The 27,640-nt window shown below is 45.2% G+C and overlaps 2 protein-coding genes across 2 annotated transcripts in view; both read right to left on the reverse strand.

The window, feature by feature from the left end:
- Positions 1–5,900: 5,900 nt before the first annotated feature.
- cfl2 (cofilin 2 (muscle)) lies at positions 5,901–9,467 on the reverse strand. Its single transcript, XM_080850695.1, has 4 exons — positions 9,339–9,467; positions 7,725–8,035; positions 7,453–7,529; positions 5,901–6,988 (listed from the first exon to the last, which is right to left on the reverse strand). The coding sequence occupies exons 1-4, from the start codon at positions 9,339–9,341 to the stop codon at positions 6,876–6,878; spliced, it is 504 nt and encodes a 167-aa protein (XP_080706821.1). The 5' UTR covers positions 9,342–9,467; the 3' UTR covers positions 5,901–6,875.
- A 294-nt stretch (positions 9,468–9,761) lies between these two features.
- Positions 9,762–27,640, reverse strand: part of baz1a (bromodomain adjacent to zinc finger domain, 1A) — a 28,024-nt gene continuing 10,145 nt past the window's right edge. Inside the window, exons 13-28 of the mRNA XM_080850643.1 lie at positions 26,852–26,947; positions 26,216–26,440; positions 24,160–24,325; positions 23,808–23,903; positions 23,530–23,621; positions 21,640–22,251; positions 15,094–15,251; positions 14,450–14,607; positions 13,902–14,050; positions 13,508–13,591; positions 13,008–13,255; positions 12,232–12,431; positions 11,596–11,924; positions 11,219–11,415; positions 10,923–11,010; positions 9,762–10,672 (exon numbers count right to left, since the gene is read on the reverse strand). Coding sequence (XP_080706769.1) covers positions 10,500–10,672; positions 10,923–11,010; positions 11,219–11,415; positions 11,596–11,924; positions 12,232–12,431; positions 13,008–13,255; positions 13,508–13,591; positions 13,902–14,050; positions 14,450–14,607; positions 15,094–15,251; positions 21,640–22,251; positions 23,530–23,621; positions 23,808–23,903; positions 24,160–24,325; positions 26,216–26,440; positions 26,852–26,947 — 3,071 coding nt within the window. The 3' untranslated portion in view covers positions 9,762–10,499. The remainder of the gene's footprint in view (positions 10,673–10,922; positions 11,011–11,218; positions 11,416–11,595; positions 11,925–12,231; positions 12,432–13,007; positions 13,256–13,507; positions 13,592–13,901; positions 14,051–14,449; positions 14,608–15,093; positions 15,252–21,639; positions 22,252–23,529; positions 23,622–23,807; positions 23,904–24,159; positions 24,326–26,215; positions 26,441–26,851; positions 26,948–27,640) is intronic.

Consider the following 27,640-nt stretch of genomic DNA (forward strand, 5'->3'; position numbering starts at 1 on the left):
GAAACCGAACATTGCCACATATTGTAGACAGAGTTGAGAAGAAGTCACATACTTTGCTTTTCTTATCACGCTAATGACTTTGGATAAATTCCACACATCTGTTGTGGAAGGCAGTCAGCTACTTTTAGGTCCTAAGATTTCAGTGTTACACAGAGTATATTTTGAGGATAAGGATTAGGATAGGTCAATTATCCTTTAACACAAGTAACTACACCACATCCTGGAAGTGTTTGGAGATTGGTATCATGGTTGGATGGACCATTTCACCGTTTGCTTTCACCATGGCAATGGAGGTCATTATAAGGCTATCTATATTGTTGTTGGTGGTGAAAGGCTGCAGCCCAGTTACCTCCCATCCAAGTTTATATGGATGACATGATGTCACTGACAACAACTGCGCCATGTACCCATCGGCTGTTAGCCAAGTTGAATAACAATCTGAAATGGGCAAGGATGACTGGGTGAAACAGGTGGAAAAGAGGTTTTCATATTGATGGTGAGGTAAAAAAGTGAAAGAAAGTCCTCTCTATGGCAGAGGTGGTGTAGACACACACACTCTGAAATCCACCTCTGCATTTAACCCATCCAGGGAAGTGACACACACACACAGTGAAGTGAGGTTACACACTAACCCGGAGCAGTGAGCTGCCTTTGGCGGCGCCCGGGGAGCAGTGATCGGGGTTAGGTGCCTTGCTCAAAGGCACTTCAGCCGTGGATGTGGGCATGGGAGAGCAGTGGTCTACCACTACATTTTTCCTACTGGTCGAGATCGAACCGGCCACCTTACGGTTTCCAGCCTGAAACCCTAACCAGTAGGCCATGGCAGCCCCAATTCCTTCTATTGTAGAAAAACCTGTAAAGAGTTTAGACAGGTGGTACAATTCCAGATTGAGTGACCGAGGACAGGTTTCAGAGCTCAGAGAATTCCTTGTAGAGGCTATCAGCACTATTGACAAGACAAGACTGAAATTGTGGTGCTTTCAGGCTTTTGTGATGTGTAAGGTGGCTTTTGACTGTGTATGAAGTTGCTATTTCGTTTAAGTTTTCGAGGACAGTCACTTAAAGACACTTTTAAAGGAGTTGTCTGAGGCTGCTGATGCCAGACACTTCTGTGGAGCCTTCTGGAAGTTAACGAAACACTTATGACGGAAGGTGCCTGCTTGGAAACCCCAGAGAAATGCACACAAAGACAACTTGATGTTGTTGTATGCTGCTGCTCAGGTCTAATGGTTGGGTAGTCTTGTTGTTGTGTTTAGAACTTGTGACGTACTGACAGCACCAATCATATAATTTAGTTTACCGCTCAAAAGCACATTTAAGTGTGCAGTTTTTCATCAGTGTTGATGTGTTTCATCACAGTTCAGTCATGTAATTTATTTTAGGCTTACATTTAAGGGTGCACTTACACTTTAAGGCCAGATGTGCAAGTTTGTGGTCCACTTAAGCAACTTAGGCCTATTGAACATATCTACTGAGCTCCTAAATTACATTTTATAATCAAGCTCAGTGTACTTACTTTGACCTTTTTTTTCCCCAGACTGCACAAGTGATCCTTTTTTCGCCCAGTGCATGTTAAGTCTGTCTGCAATATAATTGTATTATAAATAAGTTTGGTGAAGTAGACGGCAACACAATACCTCTTTGTATCTTTGACAGCACTAGATAAATGGTTATGGTTATAGTATTAAGCAGACACTTTTGTCAACTTACAAAAAAAACCCTTAGGAAACAGATAATAAAAACAAAAAAGAAATAAGCATAATGAAAAATAATTGAAGAAACAATAAAAGGTACCAATTATTATTATCATTATTATTATTAATAATAATATCATAAATAAAACAATGCAAAAAACGAAAATATGACTATAAAGTCAGCCTCAGGTGATTCATTAATTAGACAGATGTTAACTAAAAAGGTGAGTTTTAAGTACCTTTTAAATGTACGAGGGATGTTGATGGAATGGACAACACTAGGTAGGTCATTCCACCACGAGGTACCACAAATGAGAAGAGTTCTGACAGCGATCTCTTGCTGCTGAGAGATGGCAAAGACAACAAATGCTCATTAGAGGAGAAAAGTGGTCAACAGGGGGAATAAATCCTTTTCTCATGCCCAACCAAATGATTATGAATACGATCTTTCACTGTATATGTTCCTAAGGCGAACCTCAGCACCCTGGGAGAGAGGGCTTTCAGCTACATCGCCCCCAAGTTGTGGAATTCACTGCCAGACTACATCAGACACTGTGACTCAATTACTGACTTTAAAAGCAGACTTAAAACTCATTTCTTCAAGATAGCTTATGGACTGACTGACTGACTTTTATTTTTCTTATTTTTATTTATTTCTATGAGATGTTTTGTAATTCTCACAACCTGTTTGTGAAGTGACCTTGGGTGTCATGAAAGGCGCTTTAAATAAAATATATTATTATTATTATTATTATGAGGTTGTTTCCAACTACAGGCAGAGAGAAAAACATGTATTGAATGTATTGAACCCCCTCAGCAACAAGCATTTACTATTTATTTTTTTTAACTTTTAATTGTTGAAAGTCTGAAAGCTAAACATTACACCTTACTACCTTTATACTTGTTAGCTGGAGTCCTTTTTTAAATCGAGGTATCTATTTCCCTATTTCAAAAACCACCTTGAAGCCGAATAATTGGTTGTCATGCAATTAATTACCACTAGATGGCAGACAAATCAAGCAACCAAAGCATTTTACACTCAACTTCATTGTAATTAAAAATCGTGAACCTGCGTGAACTGAACAATGATTAAAACACATTTGGCAGTTGTTCACACAGGCCTGAACTCTGCAAAGCATTACTTCATCAAGTTGAAACTCGTAGCATCCTCTGCTTTCAAGTGGTCCCAATACAACGCTAGAATAATCAATAAACGTGTTAACGTCTCTTTGTCATTAAAACTGTTCAGTTTCATTAATAAATCAATTGCAATTCTGAAATATGGAATTATTTATCCAATATTATGTAATTGTCTTAATTATATACATGCAAGGTTATGATCACTCAATGGTCAAATGTCGAACTGTCCAACTTCTCACTCTGTATTACTTGCCTGTACTGTATATGTCTTACTTGCCTAATTCAATTTTATATGCAATGAAGACACGAAAAATGTGAATCATAATCTACACTCTATCATTTGTGGTAAACCATTAAATCGTACAGATGTAAAATGATACTTTTTTTCTCTTGTAGGATAATTATCATATGCAAAGTCTTTTTTGAAGGGGTTTGAAACAATTCGAGGTTGGTGTGCTTTCCAGAAACTCTAGTCTCTGAGTATACTGGGCTTCAATTATTGGTTTCCTGAGACTTGAGAGGAGTAATTTCCTTGTCTTTCCCGGTAGGTTTCTACCAAATTGAAGTTATTTAGTCATTAGTTTCTTCACATAGCCTACATTGCATTTTGCAACAGGACTACAATGTTATTTATTCCCTCGGGAGTTTCATCAAAGCGGAAAAAAAGTATCCCAAAGTATTTCCTGTCAAACTCCCATAAACAATTAAAATGGCTTTTAGCTGTGTTTTGTCTGTCCACTTAGCGTTTTGCAGTACCAGCCAGTCAGGCCATTAGTCCCCAAATCTAGATGCTTCTAGACACTGACCCGCGCTCCTCAGTTGGGGTTGGGTTTGCCAGTTGTGTCTGAGCAGAATCTTGTGATGTTTTCAAGGCATGCGCTAACACATGTAGATGCCAACAGTTCGTCTCGTTGATGGCAGGCTTAGATGGGCATACGCAGATGTATTTTTAAACAGAGCACACAGACTTTTAAACGTAAACAGTGCTGGTTGTTTTCAACAGCCGATCCTGTGAAAACTCCTCGAGACTGACACTCCATTGAGGTGTGTCAACATGTTGTGAAATATGTTTTAAATTGTGAAGTAGGTTTTAACCAAGCCCACAGTTCTCATGTTGTTCCATATCTTTTTGGAATGAATAAACACAACACGACAAATACAGTTTAGTCGGTAATCGATGGGTTTACCTCACATATATGAACTGGACGCATAAAATGCACTTCAGCTGGCCCTTCAGGAACAAGGGATGTGTTTAGTGAATACTCACAAAATGTGAACACTGAACACACATGCTGAGTATCCATACTTTGAGAGGACCTTTGTATTGTACACACTGTACATGAATATCCATAGAATCAGGAATGCTAATCCTAGCCCATGACTTTTTTTTCACAGAAATATCTTTATTACATTTTAAGCATGACAATTTATTGTCTGTTAGATGCTTTCGATGTGTGATATGGACAACATCGACACTTGCAGCCTCGCAGTAGTCATAGTTCACATAAACACAAATAGCAAATTATAAATACCCTTCATAAAAAAAACACATTCTGAATGTGCACTGAAAACTTCACTTGTCAAAGGTTTTGTCCAGAAAAAGAGACCAATTAATTAAAACTATGGTTATGTCCTGAATAATGACCTAGATGTTGTGTTGCGCCTTGTTTCACCATCTGGTTGCTATTCTGTGACAAGTGATACAGCTCTGGTAAGGAGACAGACAGTACAACTCTGAGACATAACATCCAGTAGATATTTCCTGTTCACAAATTACACCAGTGGCGGTGGGCTGGGCTTTAAAGTTCAGAGTACAAAGATACATTTGGGCTCAATCGTTCTGCTTTTCTCAGGAAAAGTCAAAACTTGTGTGAAAATAATCTATCAGCAGATCATAAACCTCTATTCTAAAGCATTGATGACTTAATCAGTGGAATAGTTTTTTAACCATGAGTCTTAGGTTCCTTTCCTCTTCTGCCTTGCGTCTTGCTTGCTAGTGTGTGCAGTGTCTGTATGCGTTCATGTGTTAGAAAAACATTCGGTCTTGCGTCGTCGAAGACTGCGCAGGCTGCTTGGCAGGGGCTTCCCTTTCGCTGCTCCTTTGGAAGCATGTCCAGTTTTGCCATTTGTGGACAGCGATGACAAGACACAAAAGCATGCTGTCCATAAATAGCTCTGGCCAGCCGAGGATTGCTGCTCACTGCCGGCAGATCAAATTCTCCAAAGGGAGAAGGAGAGGCAGCAGCAGCGGCGGGGACGGTAGAAGCACCAGCAGGCCCCCCTGGCCCCCAGCCCAGCTCTTCTGTAACACCCACGCTTCACTCACACATGCCCTGCACTACGCCACCAACCACCCAGTTCATTGAAACTTTTTAAAGACCACAAAAGCAGAGGTCCAGTTCCTATACTGGCAATCAAAGCTTCCATGAGCCCAGAGGACAAGTGTAATTCTACATCATGTCCAACTACAGCTGTCTGCCTTGTGGGTGGCCTCACTTACTAGCTCGTTTGTAAGAGCTCCTTTAGCACAGAGAAAACCAAAGCTTGGGCATACTGACTTTCTAAGCAGTTTGTAAAAATATATATTTGATTATACTGTTTCAAAGGTCATCAGCATTAACAGGCATTAAGGATTTATTTTGTTCTATAGAGCTAATAACATAAATGGAATCACTGAAAATTGTGATTTACATATCAGTAGAGATGTTAACAAATGTACATGTTTCATTCATAGTTCAGTCATTTTAAACCTCCCCGTCTGGTGGGTCTAATCTGCAAGTTTTTGGAATAGGTCAGGGTCGAGAAATCTTTACATTTAGAGATAAAAAAGGGCCTTCAAGAGTTTTAAATTAAACATAAGTGCCAGTAATTCTCCAGAACACGTTGTCACTAAATGGAAAATTCAATTAACTTGAGCAGCAGCCTGGCTCCTCAGTATGGGCAACCAAAAAAACATCTGAAAATACCCCTTAAGGAAAAGCAGACTTCTTCTTTGCATGCACCTGAAAAAATGTCTTCGGCAAAAGCAGAGGAACCATGCAAACAAGCCCACAGAGACTATCTTAGTGTTGTCTGCCACAAAGTTTTTTTATTGCGAAGTGGCGATCTTCCTCGATCTCAAAAACAATGTTCCACTTAAGGCTGCAAATGCAGATACTGCCATCTTTACAGATAGTGTGTGTATGTGTTCTCTTTTTAGTGTTTATAAAAACTGTGAGCAGCACGCCCCCTCCTCGGTATTCAGCGGTGTACTGTACAGTCCAATGAAAGTAAGGCTGCAAACGGAACAGTAATATACCCATCTGTCCTTGTCCATATGCATAACAGGAATGGAAAACTGTGGTTCTTAAAACTTCTGTCCGGATGACAAACAAGATATTCAAATTGTCATTTTCTTCATTTAAACTTCCTACCTCAACTTGTAGTGTATACAAAAAAAGTGCATTTCTTTTTCTGCATAGTGTAAAACGTGTTTTGCCATGTCAAAATAAAGCCCAATTAGGTAGAGCCATCAATATATAAATACATTTCAAACTCAAGAGTGCAAAGTGCTCTGGATAGAAGCAAGCACCTGGGGAGTGAGTAATTGTCAAGGCATAAACAGAAAGCAGTCAGGTTCTTATGTCTTAAGCTTCAAAACGATACTGCAGCCATGGCAAAAGAAAAAATGCCAAAAGTGTCATTTGTGATTTTTTTTTCTTCTTCTTAGTGTAGGGAGCGTTATTAGTTTCTGGTAGTGCCACATCTTGCTTTGTTTTTGGCAAAACACACAATGTGCGAACATCCCATGAAGGTTTTACGGATGGAAAAAAAATACTCCTACCAGGAGTTGATAGCTGGCTATTAAGTAGTAGGACCTTCATTTTTTTTTGCACATGTTAATGAGATCTCCTTCATTGTGGAAAAACAAAACAAAAATAAAGAAAACAAAACAAACAAAAAAAATGTATCTAATGCTACTCCTTCAGGATCAAATGATATAGACACAGCTGCTAAGATGAAAGCGCGCAGAATCCAGATGGCACAGGTCTTTTTCTCCTTTTACAATGCTTTCCCTTCCAGCGATACAACCACATTGCCTCCCAGCTTTTCCGCCAAAGTAGAGCGATCCTGAATGTCATCTAAACCATTGACTTGCCATTCGTGCTTAATACCTGAGGAGAGAGAACAGTGTAAGCAAAGATTCTCACTGAGAGAGAACCAAGATGACCCATGTTCCTAGAGCAGAGTTGAACAAAAAATGTGTACAGCACGAAACCTGGCAGACAACTTTATATCTATGTTTTCCAAGATCACCACCACCCCCCCCCACCCCCCCCCGCCCCAATCCTTGACAGACTTTTTTATTTTGCTATATTTCTTATTCTCTGTACAATGTCAATGAACACCAATCCTATTACTGTTAACCAAGGGATATGCAATGACCCCTTATTAAGACTAATAGTGTAATTTACAGTGCGCTAGGAGAAACATCCAGCATGAAATAATGGACACACCAATAATATAACCTATAGCAGCCATAAAAAAATTAAAGACTAAGAAAAGGAACTTGTACATAACCATTGTCCCTTGAGATCGGTGGACATTAGTCATTAACTGTATGTTAACTTGGACTCACCTGTAAACTTCTTTTTGATGGCATCTTTAGAACTAGCATAGATCATTTTGCTTTTGAGTGGTGCCCCTTCTGGCGCCCTGCAATGGGACAACAAAAGAGTGTTGATCAGTCAATGTATGTTGTCCTAAATCATACTCTGGAAAGTTGGTTTCATTGCTAAAGGACTTGACAAAGTACTGCCAAAACCTTGGAAACAGAAACATAAATAGGCAGTCTCCCAGTGACAACCTATACACAAATGTGAAAAATGACAGGCAGGTAAAGGTACCTACCAGAATATAAATACCAGGTCCTCCTTCTTAGACTCTTTTGTCTCGTAGGTGGCATCGTATAAGCCATATCTGCAATCGTTCAGAGGTAGGAGCTTGACAAAGCAAGCATAGGGGTCGTCCACGGTTTCCCCAATGTCACCGACCAGGATCTGCTTGCCCTCCTCTACAATGATCTTCTTCTTGTCTTCACTGAGACAGAAGAGGACAGCCTTCTTGCGCTGCTTCTTCACCTCGTCAGAGGCAGAAGACTTGCGCACCTTCATATCGTTGAAGACCTTGATGACGTCATCGTTGACTGTAACACCTGAGGCCTACAACAGTGATGGAACAAGAGTTAAGAAACAAAAAAGGGGATTGTTTAAACAAATGTCACTAGGAGCAATTCCAGTCAGATCAGTAGCCTAGTTAAAACATTTAATCAAAACCATAAACACGTGAATTATGGCCTTTCACTCACTTGAGTAAGTCATAACCTTTCACTGGCATTCTATATGATGAATCCCCTCCCTGTGACTCAGTGATCAATAAATTGATCTGGCTAAAGTACCAACTCTGATTCAGGAAATGCCACCTATGAGTCAGGAAAAATGCTTTGGCTCAATACATTATGAATCATGAACCACCGGCCCAGGGACAGGGAGCATGAGACAGCACACGTGGATCGGACGGCACCGTCATTGAGCACACCTAGCCCCACTTCATATTGATTCATTTACGTGCTGGACATAACTAAGCTGGCTAGTACCATATGCAACGTTGCCCAGATGACCTGACACTAAAGTTGACAGCCACGGTCGGTGCGCTACCTATCTTACACAGACACTGTCAACCAAACCAAAGTTATAGATCAAGTTTTCTAAACACTCACTTGTAACATTTTTACTCGCTCGTAACAAAGTAAAAAGGCAATCCGAAAGTTGTGATAAAATATTCTGACAAATGTTATATAAAATAAATGTACCTTAAATGCTAAAGCTGTTAAAGTTCGCTAGCAAGTTATTCAATCCAGCAAACTTGCTAACTATCCCACTGCTGTTAGGTAGCTGCCATGCTAGCATTGGCTGGATGTAAGGCTTAATACTGCTGACTAAATCCATAAGAAATGAAGCTAGCAAGACAGGACACCGAAACCGTATTCCAATTCCGCTAAATCAGTGTTTCGCATTCGACTCCAGAATACGTTACCTGCCAACAGTTAGACCATATTAAAAGCTATAAAAGTGAATAGGTAAACTTGACGTCAACTTAACTAACTTATCCTAACTTAGCTTAAAGGCAATTAACGTTACAGCAAGGCACAGGCGGCTAAAATTAGGTTAAAATGGCTGCCCCAGGCCATAGGCCCTATGGCAATCACGAAGTGGAACTGGTTTTATTAGCCAACCACAGAACTAACATAAGCACGCAATCAAATTAAAATCCAAAACTTTGTCGTAATTTTGAACAATGGCAACTTTACGTTAGTTACGTGAATGTTACAGCCATAACGATAATACACAATACTTCACTACGACCAAAAACGTTGCCGACTAGAATAAGTTATCTGTGGCTAGTTAACTCACACTAAGTTAGTATTAAACAGCAACCAAATCCACACCGAATCAGTGTGCTTACCATGTTGTCCTACTGTTGGTTCAGCGGTGTTTGGAAATGAATGTGCAAAAAAATTCAAGGGACTGTGGTATCTGGGAATGTGAGCGACCGACCGTGTGTGAGAGAGTTACAGAAGGGGGTGAGGCAAGGGATACGCGCGTTGCAACCACTGCACAGTCGCAACGACGGGCGGGATCAGGATAGGGATTGGTGCTGGAATAGACGAATCAAGTGGCTATGCCATGACAAGGGGTTGATCTGTGCCGAGTGCTGAATCTGTAGATGTCATTCAAAGTTGACACAGGGGCTATACAGATTTATCACAATCGACATCTGCAAGCCGAGGTCGGTGTATGTATCAAAGAACACCAAATCTACTAAACGTATTTAACAAAATGCATTTATTTTACATACAGAAAAAAATGTACACGATAAGCAGTAACATGACAAGAAAACAAGATACAACCCTTTGCAACTTTGTTGTTTCAACTGAAAACCACCTCTGGTTATACTTTTCGAACACATCCTATAAAAAAAACATTCTTATAAATAAAGCAAGTATTCAAATTCAAAATTATATCCTAAATAAATAACCAATTGATACAAAAGGAGAAATACAAGAAAGAAATTTGGAAGAGCAAATTTTGGTTCCTATGTAGTGTTCAGCAGGGTAATAGGGACCAATAACGGTTGATTCAATAACATTTTACAACTTACTACTATGAAACAAAACAATGTTTGTTGCTTCCAGCTGCAATACTTAATTTATTAAAGTTAATGATGACCAAAGTAAAAGTATATATACATTGAAAAACAGTAGTCTAGAAATGCAGCCTAGGTAAAAAATATACATGCACTGTTAAAAAAAATATTCTGAAAATCACAGTGCCTTTTGTCCTGAGTGTGTGAATGGAGAGGACTTCAACACAGTGCAAATATTTTTTTTCACAGCACAGGGTTTATCTCCCCGTCTCCTCCTCCCCCTTTCCTCCATCGTCTTAGAAACGGAATGATATTTACATTACTTCTGTTTTGGAAAATGTTGCACCACCACCATCTGGTGTGAATGCTCAGCAGTCTGTTTAGTGAGAGCGAAAGGGAGTGCATCTCAGTGGTTGAAAAGAAAAGAAAAGAAAAGAACCTGATCAGGACGCCTAGGTGTGAGGTTTATTTTGCTTTCCTCTACACTCTAGACCGTTTGGGCGGAGGCGAGATCCGGTCGGTTAGGCCCAGCTTTTTGAGTTCGGCGTGGAAGTAGGCCTGGAGCCTCATGCCGGCTGTGGCCTCGTTGGTGGTGCGGGGGTTGTACGCCAAGCAGTTGGAGAACATCAGCTCCACATCCTCGATGTACTCCGCTGCAGGGGTACAAGAGCAGATGTTTAGAGGGGCTAAATAAAATGAACATATGACCACAAAACAAAATGCTACTTGAGAGGCCTATCCAACCTCAGCAAACACAAAACACAAAACAAAACTAATTCCAGTCTTGACATTAAAATTTGATTACTGGAAGGGCTAGCTGTAGTTATTTATTAAATAATAATAGAAATAATCATAATAAGAATATTAATAATATTGAAGGTGACCATTCAAGTAAAGACTCACAAGCAGTTTTATATTCACAGTTGTTGACTTTCTCCCTGATTATGCTCAAAGCAATTGGCTTTTTGATTATGTCATAGTAGTCTGGCACCTGCAAAAGAAAAACAAACACACAAAATAGTGAGTGAATTGTGTCAAACCCAAAAAGTACCGGATACTGAAAGCAGTACTACACAGTAGTAGTAGTAGTAGTAGTAGTAGTAGTATACAGTTTAAAGCATACTTATGTGCAATTCAGTAACTGTCCCCCTATGAAACTTTAAAAAAAAAAAAAAAAAAGAAGGGGCTGTGTGCGTCACCTGTGTCCTGGACACCAGCTTCTTAAAGGGCCAGCTGTCCTCATGCCTGACCAGCTCCACTGTCAGCTGCTCACAGGCTGACAGCTCATGGACCCCCAGGTTCCTGCCAGAGCTGCGGCGACTGGAGGAGGAGGATGAGGAAGAGGTGTTGGGTGTCGACAATGGAGTCAAGACCACCTTCGTTTTAGGGGACACCTCTGCAGAAGAAGACAGTGTAAAAAAACAAAACAATAAAGGCCACGACAGTAAAGAAAGTGAGATGGGATGAATTGTGAAGAGATGAATCCCAATAAAACTAAAGGGTACAAGGACAGCAGAAGTTGAAAATGGTGGTATTTTGATCCAGGTGGGTTAAACTCCAGAGGCCCAGCACCTACCTGTCGCAGGTCTTTTCTTGGACTCGGCCTGGGCAGCGGCTGGGCTACTGGTCCTGCTGGTGGGGCCGTTTGTGGCCAAGATCTCATGGCTCAGGCGCGAGCTGGAGCGAACGCCTGCCCGAGGAGGGGGCCTGCCGTTGGACACCGGGGTGGCCTTCTTCCCCGACCCCTTGGAGCCCCCCTTCCCAGCTGAGGCACTCTGTTTAGGGGTGCTTTGCTGGCTACGGGGGGTGGAATGCACGGAGTCGTTTTGTTTGACCGTAGATCTGCTAGATGATCTACTGCCTTTTGTGGGGATAGGAAGTTTGACAGCCCCTTTCTTGGGAACACTGGGGAGAAAAAGTTTGGTGTGAGAACGGGTCCAATCTCCAAACGTTGGAACTTTGGGAGTGAAGTCAGAATATGATCATTCTATAGACATGTCCGTAGTTAGACATTCAATTCTCATTCTTCCTCCAGCAAATCTACAAAATGATAAGAATGGTGCAAGCCAGCAGGCAAGGCAAACTTTTTCACTTCACGTCAAACATCACAATTTTCTTACAAAGGTGTAAACGAAAGAAATCAGAATGTAACAGAAAAGTGCAAGGAGATAGAACTGTTAAGTGTGATGTAAAATCAGATTAATTAACATACATCTCCTCTTCCTCCTCGGATTCTTCCTCTTCAGACTCTTCTTCCTCTTCTTCAGACTCTTCCTCCTCCTCCTCTTCTTCTTCCTCCTCTTCCTCTACCTCCTCCTCTGAGTCGATGGAGGAGCGTTGGCGGGAGTTGATGCGTTGGGAGCGCTGCTTCGGACGGCACTCGGGACAGAACCAGTCATCTGAGGGGACGGCCTGGACAGGGACAACACAAAGCTGGGGTTTAGACATGGCAATGCAACTCAACTGAAGCGGTCCAGAAAAGGGAGATGAATCTGAGCGCCTTTTTGAAAATCAACACAAGTTGAGTGAAGTTCAGTGCTTGATGATGAAAACATTTTCATCTGGCCAATAAAATCAAAACAGCTGGGTAGAAAGAAAACTCCTTGCTGCTCATAATAAAATAACAATAATAATAATAATAATAATAATAATAATAATAATAATAAGCTTAATTATTATTATGACTTCTACTAGTATTATTATTGGTCCATAATCCCTCCACTAAGTTTAATGAAAATTGGGTCAGTAGTTTTAGCGTAATCCTGCTGACAAACAAACAAACAAGAAAACAAACAAGCTGAAAACAATCTCCTTGGTGGAGGGAATACAAATAATAATAATAATGTTAGTTATAATAACAATACTACTACTAAAAATAAAATCATAATAATAAGAGTAAGGGTAAGGTAAAGAGAGTGTAAAAATTCAATGATTTTTTCTTTTACAAGTGACAGATGTTTTTCTTTTAAAGTGAGGGAGAGCCCACACCTTGAGCTTGGGACGGACGCAGTGGATGTGGTGGCCGCGGTCACAGCCGTCGCACAGCAGCATGTTCTCGGCGTCGCCTTTGCGCCGGCACACCTTGCAGCGGGCGTTCAGGAGCGACTTGGCCCAGACCACGCTGCGCTCCAGGGTGGACAGGTGCAGGAACACCTGCGAGAGACTGGAGCAGGCCAGCAGCGAATCCCTCCATCGCTCCTGGATGGTCTTCACCTGACGGCCACAGTCACTGCCATCTTAACACAGGACATATACGAGAGAGTGTTTCCCATCAGTTAGTGTTGTAACAGATGTTCCTCCAGCTGCACAGAGTGCAGTGAAAGCAGAGCTGCAGATTCATGCTCAGCACAGTTCTTGAGCACAACCTATTTTTAGGAGTTTTGTCAAGGCATGAATTATTCAGCCATCAGATCTTTCTTTTTCCTGCAACGCAGAGAGATGCTACCCTATATATATATAAAAAATAAAGACCGCTTTTGTGCACGCACCATCCTTCTCGCTTGACTGATCCTCGTCTTTCTTCTTGTCCTTTTTCTTTTTGTCCTTTTGGTCCTTTTTGGAATCATCATCACCTGATAAGAAGAGAGGCAGAGAGAGGAGTCAGACATGGTGTCATAGACACTTCAATCTGCCAAAGCTGACAACACTCAATAGCCCCTAAAGCTCTCTGTCAGGGTGAAAATCCAGTTACGCCTTAGCCTTGGCCGGCATCCCCACTGTGTGCCCACAGAACTAGAAGACTTGGGCATTGCCACGCTTATCCTCCAATAACAGGATTAAAAGGAGAAGAAAACGAGTTGGCATGTCAATAGGGGAAGAAAGAGGCTCTATGGGATTACAGCATCATGCTGGGACAGGTATGGCCGTAGGTGGTGGACATACCCAGTGGGGCCTTGAGGAACTTGCGCTCGATGCCCTGCTCAATCTGGGCCAAGGCCTGGGCCAGGTGGCGCACAGTGTTGTTGACGAGCTGGGGGGTGCTGGTGTTGGTGGAGGCGGTGCTTAGGGTCTCCGACTTCAGCTCATGTAGCCTGGGGGGAGGGGGCAGGACAAATCAGATGAGCAGGTTAGAATGTGGTCAATGTGGTCAAGCAAACACAACAAGACCCAGTTTGTCTTACAAATAACTCAAATAAACAAACAGAGGTTTGGCAGAAAACAGTTAAAAGACCTCACTTGTAATGGAAGTATAGACGTAGTAGAAATGCAGTGGATGACTTCAGGTGTTTACCATATACAGTAAACACTAACACTCAAATCTTTCCTTCAGGTACACAAAACTTTCAAACAGCAGCAAACACTAGACATTTCAACAGCTATTGCAGCAGCAGGTCACACTTAATCTGTCCAATGTCATTAAAATGAAAGGAATAAGAGTTTAAAGGCGTTTGTGAGGAGCGACTTTAGTGGCTGCTTGAGGGGACTCTTACCGGTCTTTGGCGCTCACTCTGACATGTGGGTCATCGAGCTCCATGGCCTCCTCGTCTCCGTTCTCACTCTTGACTGAGCCGTTCTCTCGGGGCTCAGGGGCCAGCAGCTCGTAGCTGCCGCTCTCCAGAGCCGCCCTCCAGGCGCTCCTCTCCATCACCTATTCAGGGGCAACACAGCAACACCCCCCCACGGATCAACAAACGACCACAAGCCTCCCGAGATGCTTTAATGGCTTTAGAAAACTGTGAATAGCGTTTCTGACCCCTTCTTTAGTCAATTTGCCAATCAACGTTGTATTCAACACAGTGACTACAGGCAGAGGGGGGGATAGAAATCTAGCTTCAAAAGCAGACTTTCAGATGAATTGTTTATTTTGAGTACATGGAACTTGAACGTTGTTTCCCTCCAGTGTTTAATAACATTCAGTGAACTATTCTGCTGAGCCCTAAACTTCTAATTATTAATTAATTAATTAATTAATTAAATTAATTAATTAATTAATTAATACAAACATTTAAATAATTTGCATTTTCAATTGAATAGAATCTTTCAGTGTTATGTTGGGAAAAGCAGAGTAGGAAAAAATAAAATGAGAGTTTCCTTCCCTCCCTAGTAACACTCTCTTGGAAAAAGGTCTTTGTACCTTGACGGCTCCCAGTGTGCCCTGGTAGATGCGGTCCTCGATGTCCAGCAGCAGGTCTCGGAGTCGGTTCACCATGTGACGCTCAGCAGGGGCAGGGTTCTCTGAGGGGGTGGAGTTAGTCTTGACCTTCATTGAGACGGCTTTACTGTCAGGTTTATCTGAAAAGCAATAAGAGCATCATAAATGCCAGCAAGGCCCAGGAAGCAATGCAAGAATGCTCTTCTCACATCGTGTCTACTCATCTCAGTTACCTAGAGCTAGGTGCTAGCTTTACATGAGTAGATGCCTGTTAGTAATATACTTTTATAACTAAAGGTTATACTGAATAACCCCTGTTCTCTGATTCATTGAGTGGAGAGATCCACCTATGGGAGGGACATCCGTACCCGACCTCTGCAGAAGCAACCAATTGCACCAAGTCTGGCTTTGACAGACAGCAGCGCGAATCCGATGACACGGGTAGCTCCGCCCCGCTACCGTGGTATAAATTCTGAGGTAGCGCTGCGCTTCTTCAGTAGACAATTCGCTTCTCGTGAAGCAAGCGGGGCATACTCGGTGGATCTCTCCACTCAATGAATCAGAGAACAGGGGTTATTCAGTATAACCTTTAGTTCTCTTTCATCATCTCGTGTTCGAGATCCACCTATGGGAGAGATCTGGACAGCTCCCCGATTGCCCTTTGCCTACCAAGACACTGTCAGCCTCAGATGGTCTCCACGCCGAGGCGTCCCCTCGGCGCAGTGGTGCCAGACACATCCAAAGTGATAGCACAATCACAATACTGTCCCAGCAGATAATGGGATGTTGTTTATGACAATAATATTGTTTATGTCAGTGGGGGAAATGCAGTAGCGTAACGAACGTGGGGGTGCGACTCAAGCCGATCCCACGCTCAGAACAGAATGAGAAACCGGCGTTCTTGTAACATCCAGCCGGTAAAATCTCACAAAGGTATCCGGACTAGTCCAGCTAGCTGCGGAACATACCTGTTGCACGGAAATCCCCTGAAACACAGCCCATGAAGCAGCCATCCCTCGCGTAGAGTGAGCTCTCAAGCCCGCTGGAGGTTGCAGCCCCTTTGAATCGTACGCGCTCGTTATGGCTTCGACAAGCCAGTGAGACAGGCGCTGCTTAGAAATGGGCATCCCTTTCCGCGGGGGGGCCCAGGAGACAAAGAGCTGGTCGCTCTGCCTAAAACTCCTGGTTCTGTCCATGTACGTTCTTAAGGCACGAACGGGGCATAAGTTGTTCAACCTTCGCTCTTCCGCTGATGCAAAAGGGGGCGGGTGAAAGGCTATGAGCTCTATCACCTCGCAAGAGAACGTAGGGAAGCATTTCGGTACAAATGCCGGGTTAGGCTTAAGAAAAACCTTATCCCCATTGGGCGAGAACTGAGTGCATGAGGTGTGCACCGAAAATGCATGCAAGTCACTAACACGTTTGGCCGAGGCCAGTGCTAGCAATAGGGCCGTCTTGAGTGACAGCAATTTCAAGCTTATATCCCCAATAGGTTCAAATGGCTGTCGTGACAGCGCATCCAGAACCAAAGGGAGATCCCATGACGGGACGAGCTTTTTCGAGATTGGCAACGAGCGTCGCACACCCTTCATGTACCTGCGTACTAACGGGTGCCGACCTACCGTGTCATCATTGAAACCAAAGTGACACGCAGATATAGCCGCCAAATACACCTTAATGGTGGAGAAAGATTTCCCTTCCTCTTTAAGGTCTTGTAGAAAGCTGAGAATATCAGAGACAGAGCACTGATATGACACCAAATGACGCACGTCACACCACTTTTCAAAGACTCGCCACTTATAGTCGTACAGAGACCTAGTGGAGAAAGCCCTTGCGCTCTGAATGGTGGCTACTACGTTGGGCGTTAATCCCAACGCAGACAGGTTTAGCCTTTCACGGGCCAGGCCCAGAGCGCCACCCGGTCTGGGTGGTTGTGGTGAATTTCCCCTTTCGCCTGCGATAGCAGGTCCGAACGTATCGGGAGCGCCATCGGGTGCGCGTACAGCAGGGTTACTATCTCCGCCATCCATGGGGCTTTGTGCCATCTGGGTGCTACCAGAATTAACATTAGACCCTGTCCCCTCACTCGGGCGAGAGTGGGAAGAATCAGACACAGAGGGGGGAAGGCATAGAGGAGCACTTTGGGCCACTGGTGAGATAGTGCGTCTACGCCGAGGGGCGCGTCCTTGTCCTGAAGCGAGAAGTACATAGGACAATGGGCGTTTTCGCGCGAGGCGAAGAGATCTACGGCTGCTCTGCCGTATCTCACCCAAATCATTTCCACTATCTGAGGGTGGAGGCGCCACTCTCCGAACAGTGGGTTCCCCCTCGATAGCAGATCTGCCCCGGTGTTCATTATCCCTGGGACGTGTGTTGCGCGTAACGACAGAAAGTGCGGACTGCTCCACAGCAGCAGGTCGCGTGCCAGGCAGTGTAGAGCAGAGGAGCGCATGCCTCCTTGTCGATTGATATAGGCCACCGCAGTGGTATTGTCGCAGCGGATCAATACATGCTGGCCCTGTAGGCGGGGCAGAAAGTGTTTGAGAGCTAACCAAACAGTCAGGAGCTCCAGGTAATTTATGTGATACGAGTTTAACCAATCCGGCCAAACACCGTTCACCGTCCTGCCCTCCTGGGTTGCACCCCAGCCCGTCAGGGAGGCGTCTGTCGTCATGACCTTCCTCACGTTCACTGCCCCCAGGGGAGTGCCGTGGGAATAAAACTCCGTGGATTTCCAGTGGCGCAGTGATGCAGTGCATTTGTGCGATACCTTCACATCGCGACGGAGATCGCGCATTGGGTCGAGGCGGAGAGATGCAATCCATTTCATGAATTCTCTCATTCTCAATAGCCCCAACGGCAGGACCTGTATAGCGGAAGCCATCAGGCCCTGTAGTCTCAGGCATGTGCGGAACTTCACCTTTGTTCCCTCTCTGAACAGTGTGAGACAGTTCATTAGAGAACGAATGCGTTCTTGTGACAAGCGAGCTTGCATAGACACCGAATTCAGCTCCAGCCCTATGAATGTGACCATCTGGGAGGGAGTGAAGTTGCTCTTGGCATAGTTCACCATGAAGCCTAAGGAGTCTATGTGTGTCCGCACCTGTTGTGTGTCCCGTAACACCTGGTCTCTGGAGCTGGCTAGTATGAGCCAGTCGTCCAAATACGTCAATATTCTTATCCCCGCAAGACGTAGGGGGGCTAGCCCCGCTTCCACACACAGACAGAATGTTCTTGGGCTGAGGGCAAGCCCGAAAGGAAGAACCGTGCATTCGTAGCATTTGCCTTGGTAAGCAAAGCGTAGAAACTTTCTGTGGGGGGGATAGACGCGAATGTGGTGAAAAGCGTCTGTCAAATCGATCGATGTAAACCAATCGTTTTGTTGTATTGAGCGTGATAGAGTGTTGAACATTAACATCTTGAAATGATATCGTCTCAAATGTTTGTTTAACACCCTCAGGTCCAGAATAGGACGGAGTGAACCGTCTTTCTTCGGAATCAAAAAGTAACGGGAAAAGAAACCCTGATTTGCTTCGCTTAGGGGAACCTCCCGAATTGCTCCTTTTAATAAAAGGGAGTTGATTTCCTCCTCTAGGAAGTGGCCTGAGCCCTCTTCCGTCTGAGAGAAAATTATACCGTTGAAAAGTGGGGGTCTTTTGCAAAACTGTAGGCGGTAGCCTTTCTCTATAGTTCTGACAACCCACTCGGGGGCGGCCGTGGCTTTCCACGCGGTGACGTGTAGTGAAAGCCTGCCCGCCGACTCCGTCGGCACCTGAGCGTGAGGAGTGAGCGCTCTCATGTGCGCTGCAATGTCGCCATCTGGTGGCTGAGTCATTGACAGCGTTGGCTTTGGCCTCATAGTGCCTGTTTTCTGATACATTTCGTTCAAACACACGGCCGTAGCCTTTATTGGGAATGTGAACGTGGTGTAGTGCAAACGGTGTGGTAACCCTTTCAAAGCACTGGACATTCCCCCATCCCCCTTTTTTAACGCGCTCTGGCGTGGGGATAACGGGCTCTCTCCTCTCAGCACGGAGAACGGTGCTGGAATTTTTGTGAACCCTGGGGAGGTGGAACACTCCCCACCCGCTTCGAGTCTTCTCCTCTTCAGCGGGGGAACACTTAGGTGCGAGTCCAATGGGCTGGCAGCCCAAGAACCTGGACGGAGCCCCGAGAGTAGGCGGTCAGGTAAACCGCTTCCTCTTGGGATCGTTAGGGGTGGGTGGCTTCTTAGCCGCGGCTGCAGCAAAAGACGCCTTGCCCCACGGCTTAGCCTGCTGCTGCTGCTGCTGGGGCTGTTGTGGTCCCGGGCGGGGACCGCCACCGCGAGGTCTGTAGCCCCTATTGGGACCTTGTTGCGGGCGGTTAAATGGCGCCTGCTGGGGTCGGGGAGACGGCGGTGGGCGAGGGGCTATTTTCCTCGGCAAGCAAAGTTTAAACGCCTCGTCCTCCTTCCTCTTGTCGTCGCAGCGTTGCTGCATGAGCGCGACTGCTGGACCAAAAAGAGCCTGGCCTGACTCCACGGCAGCCCCTGCAATGCGCCTCTTCTCGTTGTCGGGTAGACCAGAGAGGTTGAGCCATAACGCCCGTTCACCCACGACGGACAGGGCCATGGAGCGCCCACAGGCTTGGACTGCCTGGCGGGCATTTCGCAGGACCAGATCATTCACTGTGACAATCTCCTTCCACAGGGCTGGTGTGGCGCTGGCGTCCTGGAGCATCCTGCTCATGTCCTCCATTAGTTCAGCTTGGTAAGCTGACAAGAGGGAGGAAACATTCAGCGCTCTTACGGCGAGCGAGTTAGCTCGGTAAGAGCTCTGAAAAATGGACGCTGAAAACCGATCCATTTTGTTAGGGAGGGTAGGCTTAGGCGGGGCGAGCAGCCCTCCCTGAGAAGGGGTGAGATGCCTGGCAATCGACGGCTCGATTGTAGGTGGCTCACCCATGCCAAGGGCGGACATGTCCTTCACGTCCAATCCCGTGAGACCGTGCTTCAGGTCAAGCGGGTCTCCCCAGTGGTGCTTCATATGTTTTGCACACGCGGGAAGAACCGGCAAGAGCTGTCTCTTAGGACCTGGAGGTAAGCACAAGAGTTTGCCGTCGTAGACGTCTCTCTCCTGGTCAGCCGGGTTAATGAGAGCCGGCCACTCGACATTTAGACGGGAGGCAGCCCGTTCACACACCTCCATTAGCACCTGATGAGGCAGGGTGGAAGACTGTGGGTACTGGGCTGGAGCGAGGGGTTCATCCTCCTCCGAGGCCTCTGATTCGTCCATCAGACTAACCTCCTCAGCCGCGCCGGGCAGTTCGAGCTGGGGCGGTGGGGGAAGGTCCAAACTGAATTCGGACGCGTTCTGCTCGGACTGGTCAGCCCAACTGAGCAGAGCCGGGCCCTGGAGGGTATCCGGGGCCTTCATTACTTCATCGTCTCCCTCTTGGTCAGACCAATGCTGGTCTTCGACGCTCTGAGTAGTTGCAATTTTAAGCCTCCGGCGTAGGAGCTTTCTAGGCAGAGCCATGCAGTCACTACAACTCTCAGGGAGAGAAAGCGCCTCTTGGGCGTGCTTATAGCCCATACAAACTACACAGAAGGGATGGGCATCCCTGGCCGCAATGAGGGCACCACATGCGGCCGGGCAGGCACGCGATGTGGGCTCCTGGGCGAGAGCTGGTGTAGCGGGCTTCGAGAGAGACATGAGGTTGGGCAACCTGATGGCAAGCTCGACGAAGAAAGTATTAGCTTTCAAGCAGTAAGCTGGAGAGCTTCTGGAAAACTTTTTTTTTTTTTTTTTTTTTACAGTAAACTGACCGAAAACGTCGTCAATCACGCCCGGCGGAGGCGAATCCGGTGGGCTACTGGATATGTCCTCCTGCGGGCAGTTCAGTGAAAGCGAGCAAATTACGGTCAATCTGCGCAGAGTAGTTAAGGGTCTCGATCCGCGAGAAGCGAATGTCATCTGAAGAAGCGCAGCGCTACCTCAGAATTTATACCACGGTAGCGGGGCGGAGCTACCCGTGTCATCGGATTCGCGCTGCTGTCTGTCAAAGCCAGACTTGGTGCAATTGGTTGCTTCTGCAGAGGTCGGGTACGGATGTCCCTCCCATAGGTGGATCTCGAACACGAGATGATGAAAGAGAACACCTTCACATTATACAATTTGAGTAAAATTGTGGGCTGGTATTGATTAAATGCCAATAAATGTTATTAGCTGCCAAAAAACACAGTACTAATAGCTATATTTGGCCAATAAATCGCTTTGCGGTAAAATCAATGTTATTGGGTAACTGGCATAATGTATAACTTCTACAAAATCACCTGGCTGGGCTTTCCATGAAGAACCAAATCAATCAGTTATCGTGATATCTGTAACCATAATCATATCCTCTGTTCATGTAGTCTACTTTAAGCAGTGTCTGAGTGATAACAGTCTTAGCTCCCCATGTTGGACTACAAGTTCAGAAGTGACTCAAGCTTCATTAAAAAAAAAAAAAAAGTACTTTCAAATTTACTTTCACTGTTATTCTTACCTGTGTGGTTGAAGCGTGGGGCTGTGGCAGTGTCCAGCAGCTGCGTGATACGCTCCTTCTCCTGCTGCAGCGCCTCCTTGAGGCTGCTCTCCCTGTGGCCCCGCGGGTTCAGCGCCTCCATTAGCTCCTCCACCTCCTGCACCGAGCTGTAGAAGGACCACTGGTTGGGCCGGTTCACGGGGGGGCCGCAGCAGTGAGCCACAGCTTCCTCCTGGGGAGGTTTGGCCTCCTCCCCCTCCTCCTCTTTAGCCTTCACCTCTTCTGTCTCCATCTTCTCCACCAGGGGCTCCTGCAGCTGTTGTTGGGGCCCCTCCTGTGTCTCGGGATCCCTGTCAAGCGTTGGCTTCTGGGGCAGCAGCATGTCCTCGGTGACGCCAAAGAAGTCGTCCTCCACAAAAAGCGCTCCAGTGGCGGGGAAGAGCCAGTAGCGGCGGTAGAAGCGGTCACGGCCCAGCGGCAGGATGTAGGTGCAGGCTGCCGCCTTCTGGATGCGCTCCAAGAGCTCGCGCTCCCGCTGCTGTTGCTCCTGCAGCTCCTCCGGCGTCAGCGACTCCTTCTCCCGCACCTCCGCTCCTTTCTCCTTTACCATCTCCTTAGGGCTGGAGCCTTTACCTGTGGGGAGGAGGGGAGGCCAGAGGAGAAACCAGAAGTGTTAGGCAGTGATCAAACTGACCAGCAGCAGTAGTGGCAGTAGATTTGCGACCGTTACCCATGGCTAGGCTAAAATGGATTACACAGCTAGCATCACACTAGCAAGCTGGGAGTGGAGCATTGATTTTTACATTTTCCAAAATGGATAAGCCATGATATTTTAAGCACTGTAAATTAACAAACATGTTAAGGTCTAAATATTGTTGGATGTCTGAAGTAATATAAAAGGGATATTGGCCATTACAAAGAAAACATTAAAAATCATGACTTAGCAATCAGATAGATGAGTGGCATTTTTCAGTTGAATTGTTCACTGTGTGTGTGTGATCCCCATCTGAAACCAGCCAGCTCAGAGGCCAAAAAGTGCCAGTAGCTCAAGGGAAGTTATTTCTGTGTAGAACTCTTGTGTTTGAGTGGATAATTGTAGAATTATTTAATTCTGGAGGCAGCACACCTTAAACCCATGCCAGAATTCACCCATAAAAGGTTTGTTTATCACAACGCTGCATGTCTTTTCCAGCTCCACTGCTCGGACTGACAAACAGACTTCCAAGGTAAAGAGACTTGTAGTGAGGCAGATTTTAGGTATGACTGAAACCCATAACGAATTCACTGCTGCTCTACCATATCCTTACTACTTTGTATTTAAAGCCATTGTTAAAATCACTAGAGTGGTTTATTTAATACTTGAGGGCCAAAGACGTCCAAAGTGGTTCTGTTACTGAGAAGCCATTACTTATGTGCAGATTTGAGCCACTTCTCCAGCCTTTAAATAATGCAAGGGAAAGAGGGCAAAGTAACTTTTTACACTCTTCCTCTTTAGTTGTTTTTCCCCCTTGCCAATCAATGTCTCTGTGTGTGTGCGTGCGCAGTCACAGTCAGTCACACACACAGTCCCAAAAGAACAAAGGGCAACTATTTCAAGTCATAAAGAGGGGGTGTGTTCACAAACACAGTCCTGTCTTGTGACACCAGAGCATATGCTAGGCTCAGTGAGTCTAGCAGCACTAACACATACAGAGGTCTCTACTGGACCTGGGTGAACCTTGACCACATGCTATAGACCCTTCTCAGAGATACCAGTACAGAGGTCACATGTAAACACAACCACATGCGCTCTAGAGTATGTCTGCGATAGGCAGGGGATTACTGTTGAAGGAAGGTACTAAGTGGAGAGGATAAGGCATGAGTGTGTGGCCTGGGAACTGACAAACACAGAGTGGGGTGCAGGCTGGTTACCTTTCTTAGCCTTGCTGTTGGGGGTCGGCTCTTCCTCATCCTCTGTGTTGCCCTGTGCTTCCTGACTCTCCGTGCTCGTGTCCAGTTCCTCTCTGCAATCATTGTTGTACAGTCAAGTACAGTGTTATTAAAAGAGTGATTCACTACACATATTCCATATTAGTTCTCTGGGGAAGAAACCCCAAGGCTAAGTCGCTACTAGCACCACCTGTTTAAGATGCAACCACTCAAGCCAAACATAAGGTCAGGCAGGGCTAGCGGAGAGCAGGGTGTCTTACCCAGCAGGCAGTGCTCCGTTCTTGGCTTCCTCCTTCAGCTTCTCCCTCAGTTTCAGTTCCTGCTCCTTCAGTTTCTCCTCCTTACGCTTGCGAACTCTGAGAACAGCCATGTTACACAAGTTAAGCCTACAAGTTGGTGCTGGAATGGTTATAAATCTCCCCGTATACCTCCAACTTCTCTTCTTGTTTACATAAGAGTTTGTCTCCCTCTATAGTCTTTTATGGAGTGTGTACGTTTATAATTCATGCTTCTGTGTTGTAGTGTGAGTGTGTACAATCACAAAATGTGTTTCATTTTCAGCAATTCCAGTCGTGAAGTGTGTGTGTGTGTGTGTGTGTGTGAGACACACACCTCTCAGCGGCCTCCTCCCTCTCTCTGCGGTGCAGCTCAGCCTTGAGCTCACGCAGCTCCTGTTTGGCCTGCCGCTGTTCGTCCGCGCTGTCCTCGATGAAGTCCCGCGTGGACACCAGTGTCAACAGCTTTCCACACAGAGCTTGAAGGATCTTTGACTTCTCTCCTGCAACACACACACACAAACAAACAAACACACACACATTAGGTCTCTTGCTAATTAAATAATCACACATGCAAGCATACCTGCCCCAGGCCATCTAGTTGGCCATGGACTCCATGACTGAGATGTAGTGAGCAAACACCGGGTAATCAATCTCTTTAATGCGAGAGAGGCGGATGATCTGATTGTTAATAGATTACCGCCACCATGAGGGTGGCATATGGAGCATGAAGGTGCCAACTAGGGGTGGGCGATATGGGCAAAAAATAATATCGATATTTTTTTCATTTTGACGATAACGATAATTAGACGATATTTTTTAAAAAATGTGATTGGAATTCTCAGAGTTATACCTTCTTGGAGATTACAATAATGGGCACAATGTTTAAGGAAAACACTGTCTTTAAACAAAAATAACTTAATTGAACTGCAATGCAGAAATATTGAACTCTTGTAATAAAGTGCATGCATCCATGAGAATTATTGCACATCAACAGTAGTTCTTATGGCCTTATTAAACTTAAAATTCTGTCCAGGATTGTACAAAAATACAAATACATGAGCATTAGAGCATGGATCGGGGCGAATTTTTCTGTACGAGCCCGGCCCAGTCCGACAGAATAGTAACCGAGCCCGGACCGAGTCCGACAGCCCAACGAAATCAATTTCTCAACTGTTCATAGTACTAATGCCACATTGACGTACGTTTTTTTATGAATAGCCTGGCTTTATTAAACTGGGGCATCAACAGTTAAATGCTCTCGTTCACAAACAAGCGTTGTTAAACTCACAAGCGTACACAATAAGGCCAATAAGTATATTTAAATTAAATGATTCACATTGCAAGAACGTTTAGTAAAAAGGTGCGGCTCCTTTAAGGAGCACGTACAGGGAGGGACAACGGTGACGCATAGTGTGGATGTAGCAACAAACATTTATGTGCTGTGAAAGTATGTGAGTAACGTGAGTTTTATTAAAGCATAGCGTGTGTAATGTGTAGCTATTTCATTCCGTTTGCTAACATTTCCTGCTGTCTGTATTTACTAACCAGCAGCAGACGTAAAGGAAAGGGAATTAACCCTGAAGTTAAAAACATGCAATCTACTTCGGCCGTGAAGCATTTGACTCCCCTGCAATATTCAACTACGTTCAGAGACAGACAGCAGGAAAGGTTAACAAACGGAATGAAATAGCTACAGATTACACACGCTATGTTTTAATAAAACTCACGTTTTATGCTACACCAACGGAGGCACAACAGACATCACCATGCGCTGCTAACCTGTTGCAAAGTGGATGCGAGAAGCCATGTCACGTGATCACGTAGGCCCACTAGTCGTGTGATTGCCGTGCTGTGGGGAGCGCTGCTGCACCGTAGGCTATATTAAGAACATGATGTGAACAGTTTCCCCATGCGTGTCATTGTTTTTGGCGAAGTCATTTAAATACTCGATAATGTAATTTTGCACATCGTTTGAACAACAATGACGATATTATCGCAGACGATATATATCGCCCACCCCTAGTGCCAACCATTATTAGAGCAAACAAACACTGCCAGTATGGTGTAGGGATGCTCTGCTCTAGTCGGCAGAGTCCCTAACAATATTGCTCTCCAAACTCATCAATAAAAAACGGAAATGCCTTTGCAATAAAGTGTGTAACAAACTTAAGGCATAACGTTCAGTTATTGAACCATGAACCATCAACACACTTCTGAAATTCTACTAGATCGTGTTGCAGCTGATATATCAAAATGTGGAACAATATGTCCCAATTCTAAAACTTTAAGACAAATGCCAAACAGGGGAAGTGGCATCATAGAACTCTGAAAATAACTTTATTTTTTAGCAACCCAGAGTTGAACCCTTTCAGCCCAAACCCAGGGCTTACCGGGCAGCAGGTCATAGACAGCGGTGCTGGCCAGCCTCTTAACCAGGCCGGGGTTGGAGAGGCGCAGCTCCACGCAGGGGTCGTCAGTGGAGGTGAAGCCGCCCTGTTTCTGGTAGCGGAACTTGGCGTTGGTGGAGCTGCAGTCGGCCCCCGAGGCCAGGATATGGAGGCGGAGGATCTCAGTGAGGGTGCAGCTGTCCAGATCCAGCTGCTTCAGACTGCAGCCTGGGGGGAGGTGGAGAGGGAGGGGAAGAAGTGAGAGAAAGGAGAAAAAAAAATAGGCAATGAACAGAGTGACAGGGAGGGAGTAGGGGAAAGGGGGGAGGGAGATAGGGGGAGAGAGGGGGACAGAAAGAGTGTGGTAGAGAAAACATACAAAAGACAGAGGGCGGGAAATTAACAAAAAAGAACAACAGGACATTGAGGGCGGAAGAGAAAAAAAGAAGGGAACATAGAGACAGCGTCAACGGAAGGGGGGAAAGATCAAAACACCACCAGCTGTGTGCAGACAGTGTTGCCACTACTACTATTCTCAGCCAGGTCCAGTTTTGGCCTCTCAGAGGGTAGTTTCCCTAAGATAAGACAGCTTCATTAACAAACAGATGACTGGCAGCAGCGGCGTGTCGCATGCCTTACCCTGGTGAAGCTGAGGCCAGGCAGCAGCCAGGGCAGCCACCGCAGTAATGGCCGACTGGGTGGGGTCCGCGTCATCATCCAAAGCCTCGCTCAAGTCTGCGACCACACACACACACACACACACACACACACAGAATCTTACTACTTCTGCTGAAAATATATATATTTAAATAGCTCAGCTTAATTAATGCACTCAACATCACTGTGGCAATTACTTCAGGCAGTATGTGTGTACAATATGGACTGCTTTCTTTAAAATGAGAATATCTTATTTTTTACTAGTTATTAGTTATGATGGATACAAACTAAATTGCAGTCAATAATTAAAAGAATGAAATGGTAAAATGTGTAAAACACTAAAAGGCCAGTGTACCTTTCTAACTAAACATAGCGCAACTTAACCAAAAGGGGAGGATGGTGTTTTTAAAATAAACATTGACAAGTATGCAACAGGTTATAAAATTGCTCAGTGAGGAATAAGGAATGTGTAAACAGTGGCAGCGTCTACGTCATGAATGAGTCACACTGAGGTCAGAGTCAGAGGGACAACGTGAAGTCATTCTTTCAATTTTTCCCAGCACCTTGGAGGAATGCAACTCAAGTGACGGAAAGTTACTGGAGCTTACTTCTGTTCGTAACTGTTTGGCAGTCATTCCCGTTGTGCTTTATTGTCTCAGAGGTTAGAGATTTTAGTCCCGACTGACAAATGGAAGCATGTTAAGAGACCCCTACTGTATGAACAGGGTAGTGGACATTCTCTAGTTCAGTGGTCCCCAAATGGCGGCCCGT

This window comes from Sprattus sprattus, assembly GCF_963457725.1.
Source record: "Sprattus sprattus genome assembly, chromosome: 13".
Taxonomy (NCBI): domain Eukaryota; kingdom Metazoa; phylum Chordata; class Actinopteri; order Clupeiformes; family Clupeidae; genus Sprattus; species Sprattus sprattus.